At 40.5% G+C, this 21,128-nt stretch overlaps 1 protein-coding gene across 3 annotated transcripts in view; it reads left to right on the forward strand.

Moving 5' to 3' along the window:
* Positions 1-718: 718 nt before the first annotated feature.
* Positions 719-21,128, forward strand: part of ranbp10 (RAN binding protein 10) — a 103,891-nt gene continuing 83,481 nt past the window's right edge. For 2 of the 3 annotated variants that reach the window (XM_078400331.1, XM_078400333.1), the window contains exons 1-3: positions 740-932; positions 1,603-1,714; positions 1,802-1,854. In XM_078400331.1, coding sequence (XP_078256457.1) covers positions 740-932; positions 1,603-1,714; positions 1,802-1,854 — 358 coding nt within the window. Of the gene's footprint in view, positions 933-1,602; positions 1,715-1,801; positions 1,855-21,128 lie in introns of all 3 variants that reach the window. The other variant, XM_078400330.1, reaches the window with a different exon arrangement.

The following is a 21,128-nucleotide window of genomic DNA, read 5'->3' on the forward strand; positions in this document are numbered from 1 at the left end:
ACGCTTATATTTAATTGAGCGAGCATCGCGGTGGGTTCTGTTAATTTGTGTCACACCAAAGTAATCGTGAATTTGACCTCTATTTTTTTTTTAAAACGACACGGAAGGCTGGAGTCGATGGTGACATGTCATTGCGATAAATGTCGCTGCTCGAAGTCGACCGACCCGCATTCCAGCTGTTTGTTTTCGCTCAGGCCGTGCAGTCTTGTGGGTACTGTAGTGCCTATTGTCCGGAGCCTGTGAAGAAGACGCTCACTTGTATTATCCGTGAGCTTACCCTTCCCATTGCTTCCGTATTTCAACTAAACAAAAAACTTTTAAAGTGAATGTGGGGCAATTCCTCTCGATTTAATCGACCCCTGTTTTCAGAATAGTTGATCTTGACAGTTTGGTTTGGACTACAACTCCCAGCATCCCCAGCGTTTATATTGCGCCCCTCCCTCCTCAATACACCGACCCCTGCTCCGCCTCCGCTACCCGCGGCGCTCGGGTTCCCCCGACACCCCCCCCCAATCAGTTGCCGAAGCGGCGCGTTGGTGCGTCCGTGCTGGAGAGCGCGTTGCACCCCGGGAGTTGTAGTCGAAATTCCCGCCCACAGCGCGCACAGTCGGCGGACATTAAACTACAACCCCCGTCGGCCCCAGCGCCCAGCGCCCGGGGCCCCTGAACAGTGCGGCCACCAATGAGGCGCCAGCACAGTCCGTTCGTTATCCGGGATATACACACAATAGGATCCAAGATGGCCGAGTTTGGAGCTTCAAACCACGGGGACTCTGCGCTCAATTATCAAGAAAAAGAATTAAATGAAAGATTAAAGCGTCTCTATCCAGCTGTGAATGAAGATGAGACCCCACTGCCTCGATCGTGGAGCCCGAAGGACAAGTACAACTATATCGGACTGTCACAGAACAATCTCCGTGTACACTATAAAGGTAATCTCTGACTGTGGAATAATCTAGTTTAATCCTGTAAAAAAAGGGAACAACCTGGTGGGGTGATCGTGTTGTGAATAGTGATTTTTTTCTGTTCATTTAGAAGTAATGATTGGCACTGTGACAGGTAACGTTCTTAATACTGATTGACGTCATTGATCTCTTAGACTTGGTTGTAGTTCCAGTAAATATTTAATTTTAATTTTAAGATGTTGTTTCCTCAATTTATACAGTTACTTCTCTTTGCATATGTGATTTAAAATGTGCCCCATTCCTGGCGTTGTGCCCGCTTGTTAAATGATTTCTGAACAACAAAGTGCCTGCTGATCGTCTCAATGGTGGCAGTGCAGTATCATATTTTGTTAGTTGCTTAAAATAAACATCTCCTCTTTGGCTGAGCTTCTTATATTGTTCAAAATTGTAACCATTTCGAATGTAGTCCTTTGACAATGAAGGCAATCCTACAGACCCCAGTGAAGGATATTTTTTTCACGGTTCGTCAGCAGTTAAGATGGATTTACAAAAGAAAATGTGATTTAATTTGTTTTCTTGAGGGTCATATTTGCTTTAACAGTGACGTAATTCCATTGCGAAAACTGAGATTTGATTAATTTAGATGCTAAAATCCCGTAAGGTGCTTCCGAAGGTGATTATTGTTTTCCTTAATCAGGACATGGAAAAAATCACAAAGATGCTGCATCCGTTCGTGCAACGCATCCGATCCCCGCTGCTTGTGGCATTTATTACTTCGAGGTGAAAATCGTGAGCAAAGGCAGAGACGGGTAAGTCTTTTCCTGCCGTCTCTGACATTACGTGACTCTTTCATGGCGGTGGCTTGATTCCTTACTTGCATCTTTCATTGTTCGCAGGTACATGGGCATCGGACTGTCTGCTCAGGGTGTCAACATGAACCGGCTGCCAGGTAAGTCACTGGTGTGTAAATGCTGCTGATATTCGAAGTACATGACTTGGATGGTGGGTGGGGGGGGGGGGGAGAGAATCAAAACATATGTGGATTATTTTTGCTTGCTTAGTGGAAAGTCGAGTTAAAGGGAGGCAGACGGCGCAAGTCGTATTGACTGTCTGAAAATGCCGATGACGTGGTTTGGTTTAAGTAGATCTTCCATTTACCAAATCCAGTAAAACTAGGGAGCTGGTCACATGCTCCCTTCTGGTACATTTGTTGACATTATTAGCATATGATCACGTGACGGCTGCGCGCAGTGCAGCAGAGAGAGTGAAAGGATGGATTGTGTGCTTTCATGCTTATCAGGTTTTTGTCCCCATATGACATTGTTTTTTTAAAAATATTAAAAATATATGCAGCTATTCACGCTGAGGCCGTGCAATTGTGCTGAATTATCCTTTCCCATGATGCACATGTTTCCATGTTGAAATGATGAGACTCTATAAACAAGGTATTTATTCACAAAATGCTGGAGTAACTCAGCAGGTCAGGTAGCATCTCAAGAGAGAAGGAATGGGTGACGTTTCGGGTCGAGACCCTTCTTCAGACTGATAAAACCCATTCCTTCTCTCTTGAGATGCTGCCTGACCTGCTGAGTTACTCCAGCGTTTTGTGAATAAATACCTTTGATTTGTACCAGCATCTGCAGTTATTTTCTTAGACTCTTTAAACAAAGCAACTTCAAATTTTCCTGTCTTCTCAACAGCATAATATTTTGGAAACGGTATAAAATGCATTAATTCTTATTTGTTTTGACATCAGTACGAGTTTTATTTACAGCAGTTTTATTTATATTGTAATTTTGCTAATTGGTTATTGTGGTAGTACAGCACTAAAGTAATTCTTAACATATTATCTTTACTCAAACTCTTAAAAAATACTGCTGGAATATTTATGGTTGATTGCAAGAGGCTGCAATTCTATTTAGAGACTGCAGGGAGTATCTGTAGCTTTTGTGAGTGGCTGGATTTGAGTCTGAAGAAGGGTCCCGATCTGAAATATCATCTATCCAGGGATGCTGCCTGACCCACTGAGTTTTTCCAGCGCTTTGTGTCATTTTGTTTAAACCAGCATCTGCTGTTCCTTGTTTCTAAATCTCAACAGAGATTTGATGGTGGATTATAATGTGGGAAAATGGGAAATTGTCCATTTAGGAAAGTTTTTTTTTTAGAAGTTTAGCAAATAAAAATGGATAGTACTTGCAGAGCTCTGAGATGCAGAGCATTCTGGGTGTCCTGGTGAATTATTTTTAAACAGCTAGATTGCAGATACACCACGTAATTAGGAAAGCTTATACAATGTCACTTATTGCTCAGGGAATTGTGTCCAAGAGTAAAGTGGTTTGCTGTAGTAATGTGGGGCACTGGTGAAACCACATTTGGTGTCCTTATTTAGGAAGGATGGAAATACTTTGGAACTAGTTCAAAGAAGGTTTCCAGGACTGTAACCGGGAATTTTTAGGTTGCCAAAAAGAAGACATTTTGGGCGGGCTTAGCATGTCTGCTGGAGTTTCAGTGACTTATTGGAAACATATAACATCATCAGAGGTCTTGACAAGGTGGATGTGGAAAGGCTATTACCTTTCTTAGGCAAATTTTGAACTTGAAGTCAGTATTTTAAAAAAAAAGCCGTAACTCATTTAGTTTTGTTTGGAGATACAGCATGGAAATAGCCTCTTCAGCCCCCTGAGTACTGTACAAGCTAACCATCGATTACTCTTTCACACTAGTTCTATGTTATCCCACTTTCGCATCCACTTCCTACACACTGAGGGCAATTTTAGAGGCCAACTAACTGACAGACCCACATGACTTTGGGATGTAGGAGGAAACCCATGTGGTCACAGGAGAACGTGTAGACTTCGCACAGCCAACACCTGAGGTCAGGATTGCATCCGGGTCTCTGGCGCATTGAGGCAGCAGCTCTACCATCTGCGTAACTGTGATTTAATATACATATGTCACAGCTCTTTGAAACTTCCTCACAGACTGGTGAAACTAATGTCTTTCAATATTTTATAGCATTGATAGGAAGATTCCCAATGAGCATGAGTGGTTTCTGGGGAGGTAGTTGATGTGATCAATTCCTCTATGATCTTATTAAATGGCAGTGAATGTTGAGGATCTTCATGTCCTCATTCTGATATTTGTTATTTGCTAGTTCTTCACCTAAATATTTGGTGCTCCAAAATTCCTTTATGTAATTATTAAATGTAATAAACTGTTCTGTAAAGCATTCTTTCCCTGAAAAAAAGTTTGATTATTATACCAACGACACAGACTTTCATTTGGTGTCTTGTCCATTTGACTACCATTCACGTGCAAATCGTGAAAGTAAGTGAGTTTAGGGACTATCATGTCTGGCCTCATGGCACCCTTCGCAGTTATTGCCATGTTTTGATGTCTTCAAACAGATTTTGACTTGCATTGAGCATTTTTTTTAAAAAGTGCCATTGGGCTTGCAAAAAAAGACTTAAATTGCTGGAGTCACTCAGCAGGTCAGGCATTATCACACGAGAACATGGAAGGGTGATGTTTTCAGTCAAGGCCCTTTTTCTGACCTCCCTTCTTTAGGCTGATCAGTATGAAGAAGTGTCCCAACCCAAAACGTTGCCTGTCCATAAAAAGCAAGAATCGTGGTTGGATGTTTCAGCTCCACAAAGGAACACAACACGTGATGTGAAACACAGCTGTAGTAAGTTCATGGAGCTTGACAAGAGGTGGTCGGATGAATGTGTAGAACTAGAGACGAGAGGTGACATGGACCATAAATATTCTGGAATAATTGTTTTTATTAAAAACATATGAGAGCTAATTAGCATTCCAAGGAGTAAACTCACGAGGTATTGAATCACACTTTGGTTCTGAGCAAAATGGAGAGGAATGATAAACTGGCAGTTTTGTGTAGTCACTGGAAGATTTCCTGATTTCCCCCACATCCTGCAGAAGGACCACACTGTCCTAATTACAAATGTCCTTCGAGCTCAAGTCTCAGCACTTATTCCTCAAAACACAGCACTTTGAACTTCCGTAAAGCCACTCCCCAAATGGCCGCTCTGCAAGAGCCCAGCATCTGTTACGCACTCAGTCCGGGTTCGGTTGCTAGGCCTGAATGAGTAAGTTCATGGAGCTTGACAAGAGGTGTTACCCTGCTCAGCATCTTTTAAATTCTTAGTCTGGGTTTTGCTCAATTCATTCCTTAAAATGTACAAAATGTATCTGTTGTTGGAGATAGCTGAAAATGTGGGAAATACACTTGGGCACAATCTGGAAAGAAAAGGAAAGTTAATGTTTGCATTCATTCATTTATAGTCCTTGTCACATATTGGATGGATTTTAAACATTCTGTTCATTCCATTATATTTTGTACCATTTATATCCCAATGTGCAGTTGATTGAAATCCTCTGCTATTTCTGTTTTGTTTTAAATATGGACACATGCTTATGCTTCTGTCTTCCTCTTCCCTTGATTATTTTTGGGTCTGTTTTGCACTCCAGCAGTGTATTCACTTGCTTATTTTTGTACTTCATTTCAACTCTTTTGATGCTTCTTTTCCACATTGTCTCTCCTCCTGTCTACATTTGTTTATTTAACCATTATGGTAATCTCTACCACTCTCCCTCTCCAAGCTCAGTTGCAAATCCTTGCTGGAGGAATTTTGAGCTGTCATTCCTGCTCTTTTTGAGCTATTTCACAATAGCTAAATATCCTCCTTCAGTCAGTAATCGAGACACATCTGCCTTGTTCAAGCCCTAGTGCATTGACATACACGCCATTAGGAATCTGCTTTTTTGCTTCGTGTTTTTGTACCCGTAAATAATTATTTTATGTCATAACAAGGAACTGCAGATGTTGGTTTATACCAAAGAAAGACACAATATGCTGGAGTAACTCAGCGGGTCAGGCAGCATTCCTGGAGAACATGGATAGGTGCCATTTTGGGCGGGAATGTTGTTTGTGCTTTGATCACATTTTCAGAAGTGTTATGTCCAATCCAACCACGATTCTTGCTTTTTGTGCTTTGGACCTTCAAAACCAAGGAACTTTTCCTGCTCTCCAGTTCTTGCTTTAAAATCATTTGTGCAACTTTCTGCTCGCATCTTGTTACAATTCTGCTCGTTATTTTGTGTAGAAAACTCATGACATTTTCTCCACACTAAGAAGCAGCATACCTGTACTATTGAGATTTCAAGATTAAAATTTTACTGAAACAGATTCTATTCTTATCCAACATGAGATTTTTGGCACTCCCTGAATGATCCCATAACCAAATTGGGCAGCATATTTTCAGAAGTGTTATGTCCATTGTAATTAATGCAAACAATTTGGAAAACAAATCATTTATTCTTATAGTAAAGAACCGAGCAAGAGAAAGACAACCTCATTATAGTTGTACATTGAACTATTGTTAGAATTGATTTATACGTCACAAATGTTTCATTGTATAATTGTGTACTTTTGCCCTTTGCCCAATTTGTAGACAGAAAAAGCAATGCAAAGAGGGGACGCAATAAGATTCACTCTTGTGTTGAATCTTCTTCGAGGGGGATTGTATTTTAAATGAAGTTTTGACCTGTCGAGTTGTGTTTTTGAGCAGTGGAGTAGGTGAGATTAAGTACTCAAACTAAGTAGTCCAGCTACTGTACAAATACACATAACTAATGTGCACCACTGCCTGTGCCCCATGGAAACTAAAGTACACAGTGCATTCCTGACAATGTAACAATAACTTTTCTCTCCTTTCTTCCACCACCGTATTACACAGAAATGTGAAGAATGTCTCATAAGTTATCGTTGGTCTTTTCATTTTTCTTATCAGTGTATACACTGTTCAAGAAAATCACCCTTAAGCTTTCACTTTTATGGCTATGATTTTGCATGTACCATTGCTGTTCCCTTGACTTCCTGAGCACTGTCATGGCATTTTCTGGTCCACACCTGGGAATAAAGTGACATAGAGTTTGCCACATAGTCCTTGAAACCTAACAATTTTCATGTGTTATGAAGTGCTGCAGATCCCAGGTTTAGCAAATGATGAATGGGTCACAACTTTCCATTCGGCAAGTCAAGGCGATTCTTCCCTGTGTGGCACTGCTGGGAGAAACCAAATCATCCACAGGATTTATAGTAGGTTTGACTTAAAACCAAACTTTAAATCTCTCACCATCCCCATTACTGAGAGCAATTTTCAGCTCCAGCATTGATTGACTTAGTCTTCATTGCTAACACAATATATGCCTTTTTTAATCTTTCTGACACCAACTACTTCAGTACTTGTCTTCTGCTTTCCTTTGGTTTACACCAATAAGTTCAACTTATCCAAATCAAGATGTATATTATTCATACATTTTCCCTGCCCAATACAGCTATCATTTTTAGTGACCTATATAGATTACCTAAAAAAGATGCAAAATGCTGGAGCAACTCAGCGGGTCTGGCAGCACCTCTGGAGAAATTGATATGTGACTTTTCAAGACAGTACCCTTCTTCAGACTCCATTTTGGGTCAGGACCCTTCTTCAGTAGTTTTGGGTTGGGACCCTTCTTCAGGCTGGTCGTGGAGCAGGAATCACAGAGGGGGAGCAGAGAGAGTGGGTCTCGGAACCTGTCAGAGATGAGAATTTCATTAAAGTAGGGCTGCCTTGAGGAAATCTTACAGTGGAGCAGTAAAATATAAACACAAGGACTGCAGATGCTGGTTCATTAAAAAAATTTTTTTCTAAATTAGCATCTGTAGTTCTTTGTACATACAGATTACCTCACCGGCTCAATTTAAAAAAACTTGCATCCTCCCTCTATATGTCCTTCCTCCGTCTCTTTATTCTATGCTAAATAAATCTTCTAAATCCAGCTGTCTCTGCAAGTCTGTTCTTTGCCAGTTCATTGCTGGCAGAGACTACTGTGCTTACGTCATGCTGTTTGATATTCCCTCTTTCCACTTTTTGTACCTTTTGAAACTCCAAAATCTTTTTCCTTCCTCCAGTATTTAGTCATATTTTCTTATTTCAGCTTGTTGCAACAATTTTTGCCTGTAACAGTATTTTATAGAGTATCTTATAAAGGTTCTCTATAAATGTATGTATGTTTTAGGCATAAGGGTTAGGCCAATTAGGACTGAGATACTTTTCCACCTAGAGAGTTGTGAATCTGTGGAATTCTCTGCAGTGGAGGCCAATTCACTGGATGTTTTCAAGAGAGAGTTAGATTTAGCTCTTCGGGCTAAAGGAATCAAAGGATATGGAGAAAAGGCAGGTACTGATTTTAGATGATCAGCCATGATCACATTGAATGGTGGTGCTGGCTCGAAGGGCCGAATGGCCTACTCCTGCACCAATTTTTCTATGTTTCTATGAATCCTGCCCTGTTTGGTATATTGTCCAGAAATATATCTAATAAATGTAGTCTGTTTAATATTAATTCAGAAATGTTGCACTGCCTCAGTACTCAGTGAGGTATTGCAAAAGGAACTTGCATGGGTTTAGCACATTTAATGTACGTGAACATGAGAACATCCAAAAACATTTTACAAAGGTAGAATTGTTAAAAATTGATACCTAGCCAAAGGAGATGTTAGGAAAGGATGGGACCAAAACTTGGTTAAATATTTAGCTTTTAAGAAGGTTTACAAAAATGCAAAGATGATGGTTCAAAAATAATACTTAATATAAATTGAGAGGACTCGTACCATGGCTGATATCAATGGGATAAGGGAACAGGGTAAGAAGCCAATTATATTCACTTTCAATTCTGGAATAGATCACCTGTTTCAACAGCAGGAGTTCTGCCAACCTGGGGCAAACTGACATCTGGAATCTATTTTGTAAAGTCAGCATAAGAGCAGGGCTGAATTTATTCTGTTGGGGGCAAGGGTCTGCTCATAGCTAGTTTCTGTTGTGAAATGCAGTGTTTGTGTGGCATGACATGAGCCAATAAAAAAAGCCTTGTAAAAAATAACTATTTGGATAGGGGTAAAGTGTGGCATAAATTAAATATTCAGGTTATGAAATATAGCTAGATTCAAATGCATCCGGTAATTAACTAATCGGGGGGAAAAAAGTTTTATAAGAAAGATTTTTATTGAATTCACACTTCATTTCTGAGATCCTTCACTTCTGAAAGAAGTACGGTGGAGTTCCCATTATTTGCACTGGAATTATCAACCAGAAGTTTTGTTGGACAAAAGCTGTAGAAACTGCAAAGGATCTTTTGTATCCAATTTTTGAAAGATTATGTATACAAAAAAATCTGTGCAGACTTTCTGGCAGCCTGCTCTATTTAAAAGTCTTATCTACTCACTGATAAGGGAAACAGTCCCCATTATTCTGTCATGTTGTAAGATCGTAGGCTCTGCAATGTTATGATAGTTGTATTGTCAGTTTACATAACTAGTTTAATTGTAAAAAATTATTATGAAAATATAAAAATGAGCCGTGAATGTATGTCTTTAAAATGGGGCTTAAAATAGCCTGTTTCACCTCTGTAAATATTCATTGCTGTCTACCTTCACTTCACCTAGACATTACGAGATGTAAAATGTGAGAGGTTTACTGTTTAACTTTGTTTCTTTGTGGGCCTGTGGGATTTGTGCACTATGCAAGATCAAAATCTAGGGACGTAAGCTTTCATTATGTATGTAGATGAATGCTCTCTATTTAAAGCTATGAATATAATGTAAATATTTAACCCTTTATTCTATAGTTGTACACTGTGGTCGACTTAATTGTAATCATGTATAGTCTTTTCATTGTCTGGATAGTATGCAACAAAACGTTTTTCATGTACCTTGGTACACAATACAATAATATACGAAAGTTATTAGTTATCATCCAGTCTTCCGGTACCTCACCCATGGCTGAGAAAATACAAAAATCCCTGCCAGGGCCCCAGTAATTTCAGCAATGTTCTAGGAATGCATATGTTAGGCCCCAGAGATTTATTCTATATGGGCCTCAAGACTGCCAGCATCCCTTTTGTTATATCGATATGTTTAGGACATCACGGTGCACTGAATTATTTAGCATCCTTGACTTCCATAGTGATGGAGATGAGAAGTATTCATCTCCTGGTAGTTCCATACATGGATGACCACTCTGATCGTTCAGAGGACCTATTCTCTCCCTGATTTATCTTCACATATTTGTAGAATCTCTTTGGATTCTCCATGACCTTATTTGCTAAGGATATCTCGTGTCTCATTTTTGAATCCTTGATTTCCTTCCTAAGTGTACTGCATCTCTTGCACTCAATGGTTTTGCTTGAAGCGAGCAGAATAACCTGTCATATACCTCATTTTTCCTAACTGGAGTCTTAATATTCCTTGTCAATCATGGTTCCCGAATACTGCCAGCCTCGCTCTTCACTTTCACAGGAACATGTTGATCCTAAATTTTCTCTCACTTACTAAAACCTCCTTCTTTGCAGAAGTCACTTTACCTACTAGGAGTCTTCCAGTCAGCTTTGGCAAGTTCCTGTCTAATGCAATCAAAATTAGTCTTGCCCCAATTTACAACTTTAACTTGTGGATAAGTCCTAGCTTTTTTTATGACTTCTTAAAATGAATACAATTATGGTCACGGATCTCAAGGAGCTCCTCCACTGATTGTCCAGACTCATTTCCTAAGGCAGATCAAGTGCTATACCCTTTCACCGAGGATCATCTACATATTGCTTGAGAAAGCTTTCCTGGACATAGTTAATAAATTATGCCCAGACATAATAATAATAATAATAATAATAATAAGCATTTATTTTATATAGCGCCTTATCGGGTGCTCAAAGCGCTTTACAAAAACAATCAACATAAAAACAAACAGACAAACTATCCCAACGGAAAAGCGGCGAATAAACAACGCCAGCGTCCTTTCACGTCAGGGTCCGGCAGTAGACAACAAAAAGCACAGGACACACAGATACAATTTTTACACAAACAGCCATCACAGCGATTGCTCCAGGCACACCCTCACTGTGATGGAAGGCAAAGTCTTATCTCCTCCTCATTCTTCTCCCGTGGTGCCACGAGGTGATCGAGGCTCCCAACTTTTTGAAGCCCCCACCGGGCGATGGAAAGTCCCAGGGCCGAGCCGAGCAGGCCGATGAAAGTCCTGAGCCCCCACTGGGCGATGGAAAGTCCCAGGGCCGAGCCGAGCACTACGTCTGTTCCAGTCTATATTAGGGAAGTTAATATCATCTACTATTATATCTCTATTGTTTCATCATCTCCCAACATATTGCTCCATTAATTCCGATGGACTATTGAAGAGCCTATGGTATGATATAATCACAGAGTTTACCTCCTTATTTCACCCATGTAGCCTCACTAGTTATGAATATCCTCTCGTAAGTACTGCCATGATGTTCTCCCTAATCAAAAATGCCTCTGACGTGCTTGTGGCATTTGTACTCTGGAACATTGAACTGCCATTCCTGTTCATCGCTCAACCGTGTTTCTGTAATGACAATGATATCACAATCCCATATGTTTAACCATGCCCTGAGCTCATCTGTCTTGCCTGTCAGTTTTGCTTTTCAGACCTTCCTTGCTCTCTGTCATGCCCCTGCCTGTCCCGTCCACTAGACTTGCTCATTTTACTTTCTATAGTTACATCAACTTTTTTTATCAGTCATCCTACTGCTTTGTGTAGCTCGAGCAAATCTCCTCTCCGGGATCTTGGTCCTTCTCTCGTTCAGGTGGAACCCATCTCTCTTGCACAGGTACCCACTGCCCCAGAAGAGTTCTCAATGGTCCAATAACCTGAATCTTTTTCTCTTGCTCCAACTCCTCAGCTACTTATCCCGATCGACAACATTTCATAAAACTGTAAAATAAAGTTTTCAACTGGAATGTGGGGGTATAACAAGCCTAATAATAATCCGTTCCATATGGGTTATTAACCATGGTAACTGGCCCAGCTAATCATTCTTGTACATGTGAATTCTGAACAATGAATGGTAATATACTTTAAATCCATAGCTTCTTTTACTCATCTGGTATGTGTAATATGTTTACTTTCAAAATTCTCAACTTTTCAGTTTTCCCTACTGTTGACAGAGAGAGCAAGACTTTCTTCATTTGTAAATGTCAAAGCTTGTTCTTTAAAGTATATACATGGGTGATATGGTTTCTCTGTAAACTCTTTTAGTGTTGCATCATCATTTCCTAAATAAAAGGCTTTTCCACAGTTCATGATGCTGCAGAATCAACTGTTTTTCATCTCCGTGCACTGAGTTCCCTACATTTTTCTGTGTCCTTGGATCACCTATTGTATCGTAGCCTTTTATAATGGGTTTGTAAATGTGCTGAGTTGGTTAAGTGTCAGCACTAGATTGACTTGGTATTTGTTGACCAATATCTGGATTTGTTTTTAAATTTGAAAAGTATTAAAAATATCCTAATCCATTTAAACTATCCTCGTGTGGTTAAGATGGAAAATGGTATGTTGTTTCATAGCAAGAGTACAGGGCCAAGAACGTCTTTCTTCAGTTCGGCTGGACATTGGTGAGGCTACTTTTTCGGTACTTTGTGCCAATGTGGTCTCCTTAACTTAAAAAAGGATATACTTGCCATAGTGCAGTGCAGGTTCACCAGACTGATTCCAGGGATGTCAGGAGAGATTATCAACTAAGTTTGTAGTCTCGAGAATTTAGAACAATGAAAGGTGATTTCAATGATGTTTACACAATTCACTTGAACAATACATTAAGATAACCAACAGATGGGTTTTAAACCTTTTTAATATGATTCTTTGAAGAGTAAATTGCTTAACATAGGATTAGATTTGGATGTTTGAAGGAGAGGGATCAATCAACAAATGTATTTATATGGTAGGTGTTAATAATATAAGATAACAAGGAAATGTTGCCATTACAGTTTACTGATATTATTCAGCGTTGGCTGAGTTGTGCTTGGCCACTTTGTACTCAATCCAGGACATTCCGTATGTCCACATTATGCTGTGCAGCCATTTCCCACAGCATAAAATCTGACTCATTTAAAATTCATCACTTTTGACTTCAGAATGCTCCTGAAGTTTCAGTGATGACACAGTTAGTTGCATTCTGGCTTCCAGTTCCGATTGCAGATTCAAGTCCCAATCAAGTCTATTGCACAAAAATCCTGGCTTGTTAAACAAATGCATTGACATTTCACAAACATTTTAGAAGGTATTGGAATCGGTGAAACTATTTTTAAAAAAAGCTGTGAAAAGTTTACAAAATGCAATACTTAAAAATGTTATTCTAATTTAAAGCTTTTGACAGTTTCTGTTTCAGAACTAAAATTGCAAAGTATCTAATACATATCCTTGTTCTTGTGTCTTCTCCATTGAAATGAATGGGTTTACTGTACGTACACTGAGTATTATAACACTAATTTAGCCGAGTAGATTGTTGGGAGATTGCAGCAAGTTTACAAGGTTCCAACAGAGTACACAGTAATTAAGCTGGAAACCTCCGAGCAGATTGCCAGGAAGTTTAGAACTCCTGTGTTTGTGTGTGAGCCCTGAACGTTTTGATATTTGCGGGTGTAATTGCCAGACATCTAGTGGGACACGACCAATATTTCCTGGCACACTATTTTGTCCACCTGAGAAATGGAACTGAAATGTAACTCGCTTGAACTGAAACTTAACCTATAGAAACATAGAAAAATAGGTGCAGGAGTAGGCCATTCGGCCCTTCGAGCCAGCACCGCCATTCAATATGATCATGGCTGATCATCTAAAATCAATACCCCGTTCCTGCTTTTTCCCCATATTCCTTTAGCCCCAAAGAGCTAAATCTAACTCTCTCTTTAAAACATTGAGTGAATTGGCCTCCACTGCCTTCTATGGCAGAGAATTCCACAGATTCACAACTCTCTGGGTGAAAAAGTTTTTTCTCATCTCAGTCCTAAATGGCCAACCCTTTATTCTTAAACTGTGACCACTGGTTCTAGTCTCCCCCAACATCGGGAACATTTTTCCTGCATCTACTTGTCCAATCCTTCTAAATTCCAATGAATACAAGCCCAGTCAACCCATTCTTTCATCATATGTCAGTCCAGCCATTCCGGGAATTAACCTGGTGCACCTATGCTGCACTCCCTCAAGAGCAATAATGTTCTTCCTCAAATTAGGAGATCATAATTGCACACAATACTCCAGGTGCGGTCTCACCAGGGCCCTGTATAATTGTAGTAGGACCTCCTTGCTCCTAAACTCAAATTCTCTTGCAATGAATGCCAACATGCCATTTCTTCACTGCCTGCTGTACCTGCATGCTTACTTTCAGTGACTGATGTACAAGCACACCCAGGTCTCATTGCACCTCCCCTCTTCCTAATCTGTCATCATTCAGATAATAATCTGCCTTCCTGTTCTTGCCACCAGTGGATAACCTCACATTTATCCACCTTGTACTGCATCTGCCACTCACCCAACCTATCCAAGTCACCCTGCAGCCTCATAGCATCCTCCTCGCAGCTCACACTGCCACCCGGCTTTGTGTCATCCGCAAACCTGGAGGTGTTACATTTAATTCCCTCGTCTAAATTGTTAACATATGGTTGGCTACCTTCAAAAGAAGCATTGCTTTATACTTGATTCATTGCTCACAATTTTTGTTGTGTTTATCATTCCCTTAATTTTTGTTTTTGTCTTTTGCTTCTCATTCTGACATTGTGTATGTGGTGTGGATTTTATTGCAAATTGGACAAAATTGCCATGTGCAAATAAATAGCACCTGCTCTCTTCTAGTCAAACATAATGTCTAAATAATATCATTTTGACCTGTTTTTCTCCATTTAATCCATTGATTTTGGAAGGCCGAGGGGCTTTATGGTTAATTAAGTAGTTATTCCTAATCAGTCATGGATAACTAAAAATCAAAAATAAACTGCTGATGCTAGAAATCTGAGAAACAAGTTAGTTTCGGTATCAGAGAAGGTGGGGAAGAAGATTGGGTGGAACAAAGAGAGTTTCTCAGATAGGGTGAGACTGAATGAGCTAATGTGGCCATTAACAATAATGCGTCGTTTGTGTTAGTGGAATGACCGATGCCTGTAAATTAAAGTTTTATGTGATGAACTAGACCTTGAAACTACAGAGATCATGTAAATTTTGTTTATACTGTGATCATGTAGATTTTAGTTATACTCTTAGATTGATCTGAAAAGGTGAAATGGTTTAATTTAAAAATAAATGTAAACACAGTATTGAATAAAAATTGATTATTTCAACTCAAACATTCTGAGAAATAATCTAAATTAGCATAATTTAATGAGCTATAGAATTTAAATAACATTCCATTGGGCAAGGGACCAGGTAATTAGTCAGCACAGAAACAAGCCCTTCGACCCAACTCGTCCATGCTGATCAGGATGCCCACATCTAAGCTAGTTTTATTTGCCTGTGTTTGTCTCATAAGCCCCTAAACTTTTCCTATCCACGTAATGCCCAAATGCCTTTTAAATATCATTATTCTACTCTCCTAACAACTAGCATGGAATAAAGTCCTAGCTGCCCAATCTCATCCTATAGCTCCAGCACTAGAGTCCTGGCAACATTCTCGTTAACGTACCATTCACTTTGAGGTTAATGTCCTGGTTTTACTTACAATACCTCATACTTATCTATATTCAACTCCATTTGCCATTCCTCAGCCAACTTGCTCAACTGATCAAGATCTTGCTATAATTCTTGTTAACCATCTACACCAGGGGTGGCCAAACTTGCTTAATGTAAGAGCCACATACGATAAAGTTCAGATGTTTGAGAGCCGCAAGACATGAACAAAAGAGCCGCAAGACATGAACTTAAATATTTTTACTAACCATGAACATTAAACTTGCGTTTTATTCCAATGGGGTCTCAATTCATACCCAGTAAATAATTATAAAGCTTGAAATTTTTTCTTATTTACCTTTTATATTAACTGTGATGAAAAAAGGAGCTCAGCCAACATATTTCCACGAGCCGCATATTAAAGGTCAAAGAGCCGCATGTAGCTCGCGAGCCGTGGTTTGGCCACCCCTGATCTACACTGTCCACAATACCACCTATTTTAGTGTCATCTGCAAACTTACTAATTGTGACGCTTAAATTGTTAATATAAATGACAAAGAGCCCCAGTGCTTGAGGCACACCACTTCAGTCTTCAGTCACAGGCCTTCAGTCCAATAAACATCCTTCCACCACCTCCCCCTTCTTCCTGACAGGAAACCAATTTTGTATGTTAACTAGTTCCCCCTGGATCCCAGGCGATCTAATCTTCCAGAGCAGCCTAACTTGCAGAACCTTATCAAAGACCTTACAGAAGTCCATGGAGATTATGTTCATGGCCTTACCCAGATCAACCTTCTTAGTCACATTTTCACAAAACTCCAATCAAATTTATGAGAATCTATCTCAGCTGAAACAAACCATGCTGATGATTCCCAATCAAGCAATTTTCAAATGCATGTATATGTTTTTCCTCCGAATTTTCTCTAGTAACTTTTCTACTCCAGATGTTAAGCTTACTGGTATATAGTTCCCAGTTAATTTCCTTGCAACCAGTCTTAAATAGCATTAGGCCCCTCCAGTGTTCTTGTACGTCACCATGGCTCATAATCCTTCATAAATCTTAGCCAGAACTCCTGCATTTTCTTCTCTGGTTCGCCAGTGTCCTTGGATCAGGACCAGGAGATTTATCTATCTTCATACATCTTAGAACATTCAGCACCACCTCAACTGTAATAAAGATTGTTCCCATGACATTGGCATTATGTTTCCCAAATTCTCTCGTCTTCTTGTCTTTCTCCACTGTAAAACCAGGAAAAATTAAGGATCTTGCCCATATCTTGCAGTTCCACACCTAGATGACAACTTTGGTTTCTCCTCAAGTTACCCTTTTTCCCTTAATATGCAAACACATTTCTTTTGGGTTGTCCTTTATCTTATCTGCCAGAACTTTCTCATTCTCTCCCCCCCCCCCTTTTTTTGGACTCCATTTATGCGATTGGTGCATAGATCAAGCACGGGAACAGGCCCACCATGCCTGCACCGACCATGATACCAGTTTATCTAACAAGCTATTGATGTGTCTGTCACAATGTCTCTTAAATGTTGCTGTTGCATCTAGGCACCCATTTTCTCTGGTATCACATTCCATGCTCCTACTAATCTATAATTTAAAAAAACTTGCTTCACTAATCTCATTTAAACTGTTCCCCTTTCAGCTTAAACCTGTGCTCTCTGGTATTTGACATTTTGACTCTTTCAAAAAGACTAGTATCTATCCTTTGAGCTCCTTGACATTTTATAAACTTCTACAAGTTGCCTCAGATTCCGACAGTCAAGAGAAAATAATCCAAGTTTGAACAACTTCTCTTTATAGCTAATACATTCTAATTCAAGAAACATCCTGGTGAACCACTTCTCCAAAACCTCCATTTCCTACCTATAATGTTGCACCGTTAAATTCGGGTCAGTGCTGACTCCTCGGAAGTTGATGGTGAGGTTTTGATGATGGTAATGCCAATGAATGTTTGTGTGTGATAGAAAAGTGGGTAAGTTACTGGACTTGCAGTCACAGAGTCAAGTAGCACAGAAACTGGCCTTTTCACCCATCATAACTTAATTGACTGTCAAGCATCCATTCATACAATTTCTACACTAATCCCATTTGATTCTCGGCATTGTAATCAACCAGTCTACCTGTCACCCTTATTCTTTGGCTACGTGCAGTGGCCAATTAACCTTTCAAACACACATCTTTAGGTAGTTGGAAGAGAGTGGAGTACTCTGCGGAAGCCCAGGCTGACATAGGGAGAACATGCACATTCCACACAGACAACAGAAGTCAGGATTGAACCTAGATCACAGGAGCTGTGAGATAGCAGCTGCTCTGCGGCCTAAACTAATAATCTGGTGATTTGGATTTAACTGCTACCAAGACAGAATTAAATTCAATTTACTTTTGATTTTTTAACAACCAATTGGGAAGCCAAATGGTTTGCTGGACTTTATTACTGAAGTGAGCCTTCAACAATCACAACTAGTTTTGCAGATAGTGAAGATGGTTGTGAAAGATTGCAGCAGGATCTGGATCGATTGGCCAGGTGGGCTGAGGAATGGTTGATGGAATTTAATACAGAGAAATGTGAGGTGTTGCATTTTGGGATGTCTAACAAGGCCAGGACATACACAGTGAATGGTAGGCCTCTGGGGAGTGTTGTAGAGAAGAGGGATCTAGGAGTGCAGGTGCATGATTCCTTGAAGGTCGACTCGCAGGTAGATAAGGTGGTCAAAAAGGCTTTTGGCACATTGGCCTTCAACAGTCAGAGTTTTGAGTATAGAAGTTGGGAGGTCATGTTGCAGTTGTATAAGACATTGGTGAGACCGCATATAGAATATTGTGTTCAGTTCTGGGCACCATGACATAGGAAAGATATTGTCAAGCTTGAAAGGGTTCAGAAAAGATTTACAAGGATGTTGCCAGGACTAGAGGGTGTGAGCTTTCGGGGGAGGTTGAGTAGGCTGGGTCTCTATTCTTTGAGCGCAGGAGGATGATGGGTGATCTTATAGAGGTGTACAAAATCATAAGAGTAATAGATCGGGAAGATACACAGAGTCTCTTGCCCATAGTAGGGGAATCAAGGACCAGAGGACATAGATTCAAGGTGATGGGGTAAAGATTTAATACGATTCTGAGGGGTAACTTTTTCACACAAAGGGTGGTGGGTGTATTGAACAAGCTGCCAGAGGAGGTAATTGAGGCTGGAACTATCCCATCGTTTAAGAAACAGTTAGACAGGTACATGGCTAGGACAGGTTTGGAGGAATATGGACCAAGCGCTGGCAGGTGGGACTGGTGTAGCTGGGACTTGTTGGCCAGTGTGGGCCAGTTGAGCCGAAGGGCCTGTTTCCACACTATCACTCCATGACTAGCTTCTTTTGTACAGGGCAAGGCAATGAAAATATTTCTTTGATTCCCATTGACTTCAATTTCACAAGACCTCTTAATACCATGCTTGGTCAAATATTATCTCATGTTATGATGACTCATCTTATTTGGCCCTCTCTTGAATTCCTACAACAGTGTCCTCAGAAAATCAGACAACCATTTCACTTGTAATTTTTTTTGTTGAGTGAGCCCCATTTTAGCGTTTTAGTTTTGAAATATGATATTTTTGAAAGATATATTGAAAAATTGAGCCAATGTTTTGTGTGTTTTGAATGGTTGTTATTTAGAAACAGCCATATGCAGGGAGCATGATTTCTCCATTTCTCTAGCCCAGCCTTGTCTGAGTGTTCCTATGTGGATTATTTTTGTAGGAATAAATAATCTATTTAATTATTCATAACTGTCTTTTCAAAAAGGTGTTTTTTTTAATTGAAACATATAAGATAATTAGGGGATTGGACACATTAGAGGCAGATAACATGTTCCCAATGTTGGGGGAGTCCAGAACAAGGGGCCACAGTTTGAGAATAAGGGGTAGGCCATTTAGAACGGAGATGAGGAAGAACTTTTTCAGTCAGAGGGTGGTGAAGGTGTGGAATTCTCTGCCTCAGAAGGCAGTGGAGGCCAGTTCGTTGGATGCTTTCAAGAGAGAGCTGGATAGAGCTCTTAAGGATAGCGGAGTGAGGGGGTATGGGGAGAAGGCAGGAACGTGGTACTGATTGATAGTGATCAGCCATGATCGCATTGAATGGCGGTGCTGGCTCGAAGGGCTGAATGGCCTACTCCTGCACCTATTGTCTATTGTCTATTGTCTATAATGAGCATTGTACTCGTGATAAAATATATGTATCCAATTATTTTTCTAAGAATGCCAGAGTGTATATTTACCCATATGTTGTAAGTGAATAGTTAATTGATTCAATAAAAAACCAAGACCAGTGATCTTGATTTTTAAGGGAGACTAGACCAAGTGGACCCGTTGGGCACAAACCCCTCCTGCATTAGTGCAGCACCCTCTCTCCCCCCCCCCATCTCCCTCCCATTTCTCTCTCCACCCCCCCTCTTTCCCCTTCCCCCATCCCCCTCAAACCCCCATATCCCCCGCCCCCTCCCTAGGAGATTGATTAAAACTTTAAAATGTGAATAACTTTAAAAGTATAACACCGATTTCAATGAAACGTCTTCCATTAGCACCAAAGGGACGATGGTGAGTAAGTTGGGCCAAAATTGTCACGCTAACGTGCACCGTTTTGGCTGTAGTTCAGGAACAAACAAACAAATTAGAGTTTTAGTATATAGATGTCAGCAGTTGGATGTACACCAGTTTTGGGAATTTTACAGATCTGTGTAAAAGCCAGAAAGCTCAATGGTGGACTGAAGTTTACAGAAGTTACAATCGTCTTTTTGTGACTACCTTGCACCATTATAGTTCTGCTACAAGCTCAAATAAATTGATTTAAATACTTATCTAGCATTTTGCTCTTATTTAATAGGCAATAGGTGCAGAAGTAGGCCATTCGGCCCCTCGAGCCAGCCCATTCAATGTGATCATGGCTGATCATTCTCAATCAGTACCCCGTAATTTGATGCACAATTAAATAATTTCTGCTGCAATTTTGATTAATAGGGTCAAAATTCAGCTGGTTGGATTTTTTCTGGTTAATAGGTCTTCATCCTGACATGACAGGATAATAGATTTGTGTAGACACAAAATGCTGGAGTAACACAGGAGACAGGCAGCATCTCTGGAGAGAAGAAATGGGTGACGCTTTGGGTCGAGCCCCTTCTTCAGACAGATGTCAAGGGAGTGGGCGGGACAGAGGTAAGGGGGAGGGGATGGAGAGAGAGGGAAAGCAAGGGCTATTTGAATTAGAGAAGTCAATGTTCATACCGCTGGGCTGTAAGCTATCCAAGCGAAATATGTGGAAATGGGGGAGGCCCAGGACAGAAAGGTCAGATTGGGAATGGGAGGGGGAGTTAAAGTACTGAGCCACCGGGAGATCAGGTAGGTTAAGGCAGACTGAGCGGAGGTGTTCAGTGAAATAATCGCCGAGCCTGCGCTTGGTCTCGACGATGTACAGGAGTTGACACCTGGAACAGCAGATACAGTAGATGAGGTTGGAGGAGGTGCAAGTGAACCTCTGCCTCACCTGGAAAGACTGTCGGGGTCTTTGCATGGAGTCGAGGGGGGAGGTAAAGGGACAGGTTTTGCATCTCCTGCGGTTGTAGGGCAAAGTACCTGGGGAGGGGGTAGTTTGGATGGGAAGGGACAAGTTGACCAGGGAGCTGTGGAGGGAATGGTCTCTGGAA

Source organism: Rhinoraja longicauda, chromosome 6 (genome assembly GCF_053455715.1).
Source record: "Rhinoraja longicauda isolate Sanriku21f chromosome 6, sRhiLon1.1, whole genome shotgun sequence".
Lineage (NCBI taxonomy): Eukaryota > Metazoa > Chordata > Chondrichthyes > Rajiformes > Arhynchobatidae > Rhinoraja > Rhinoraja longicauda.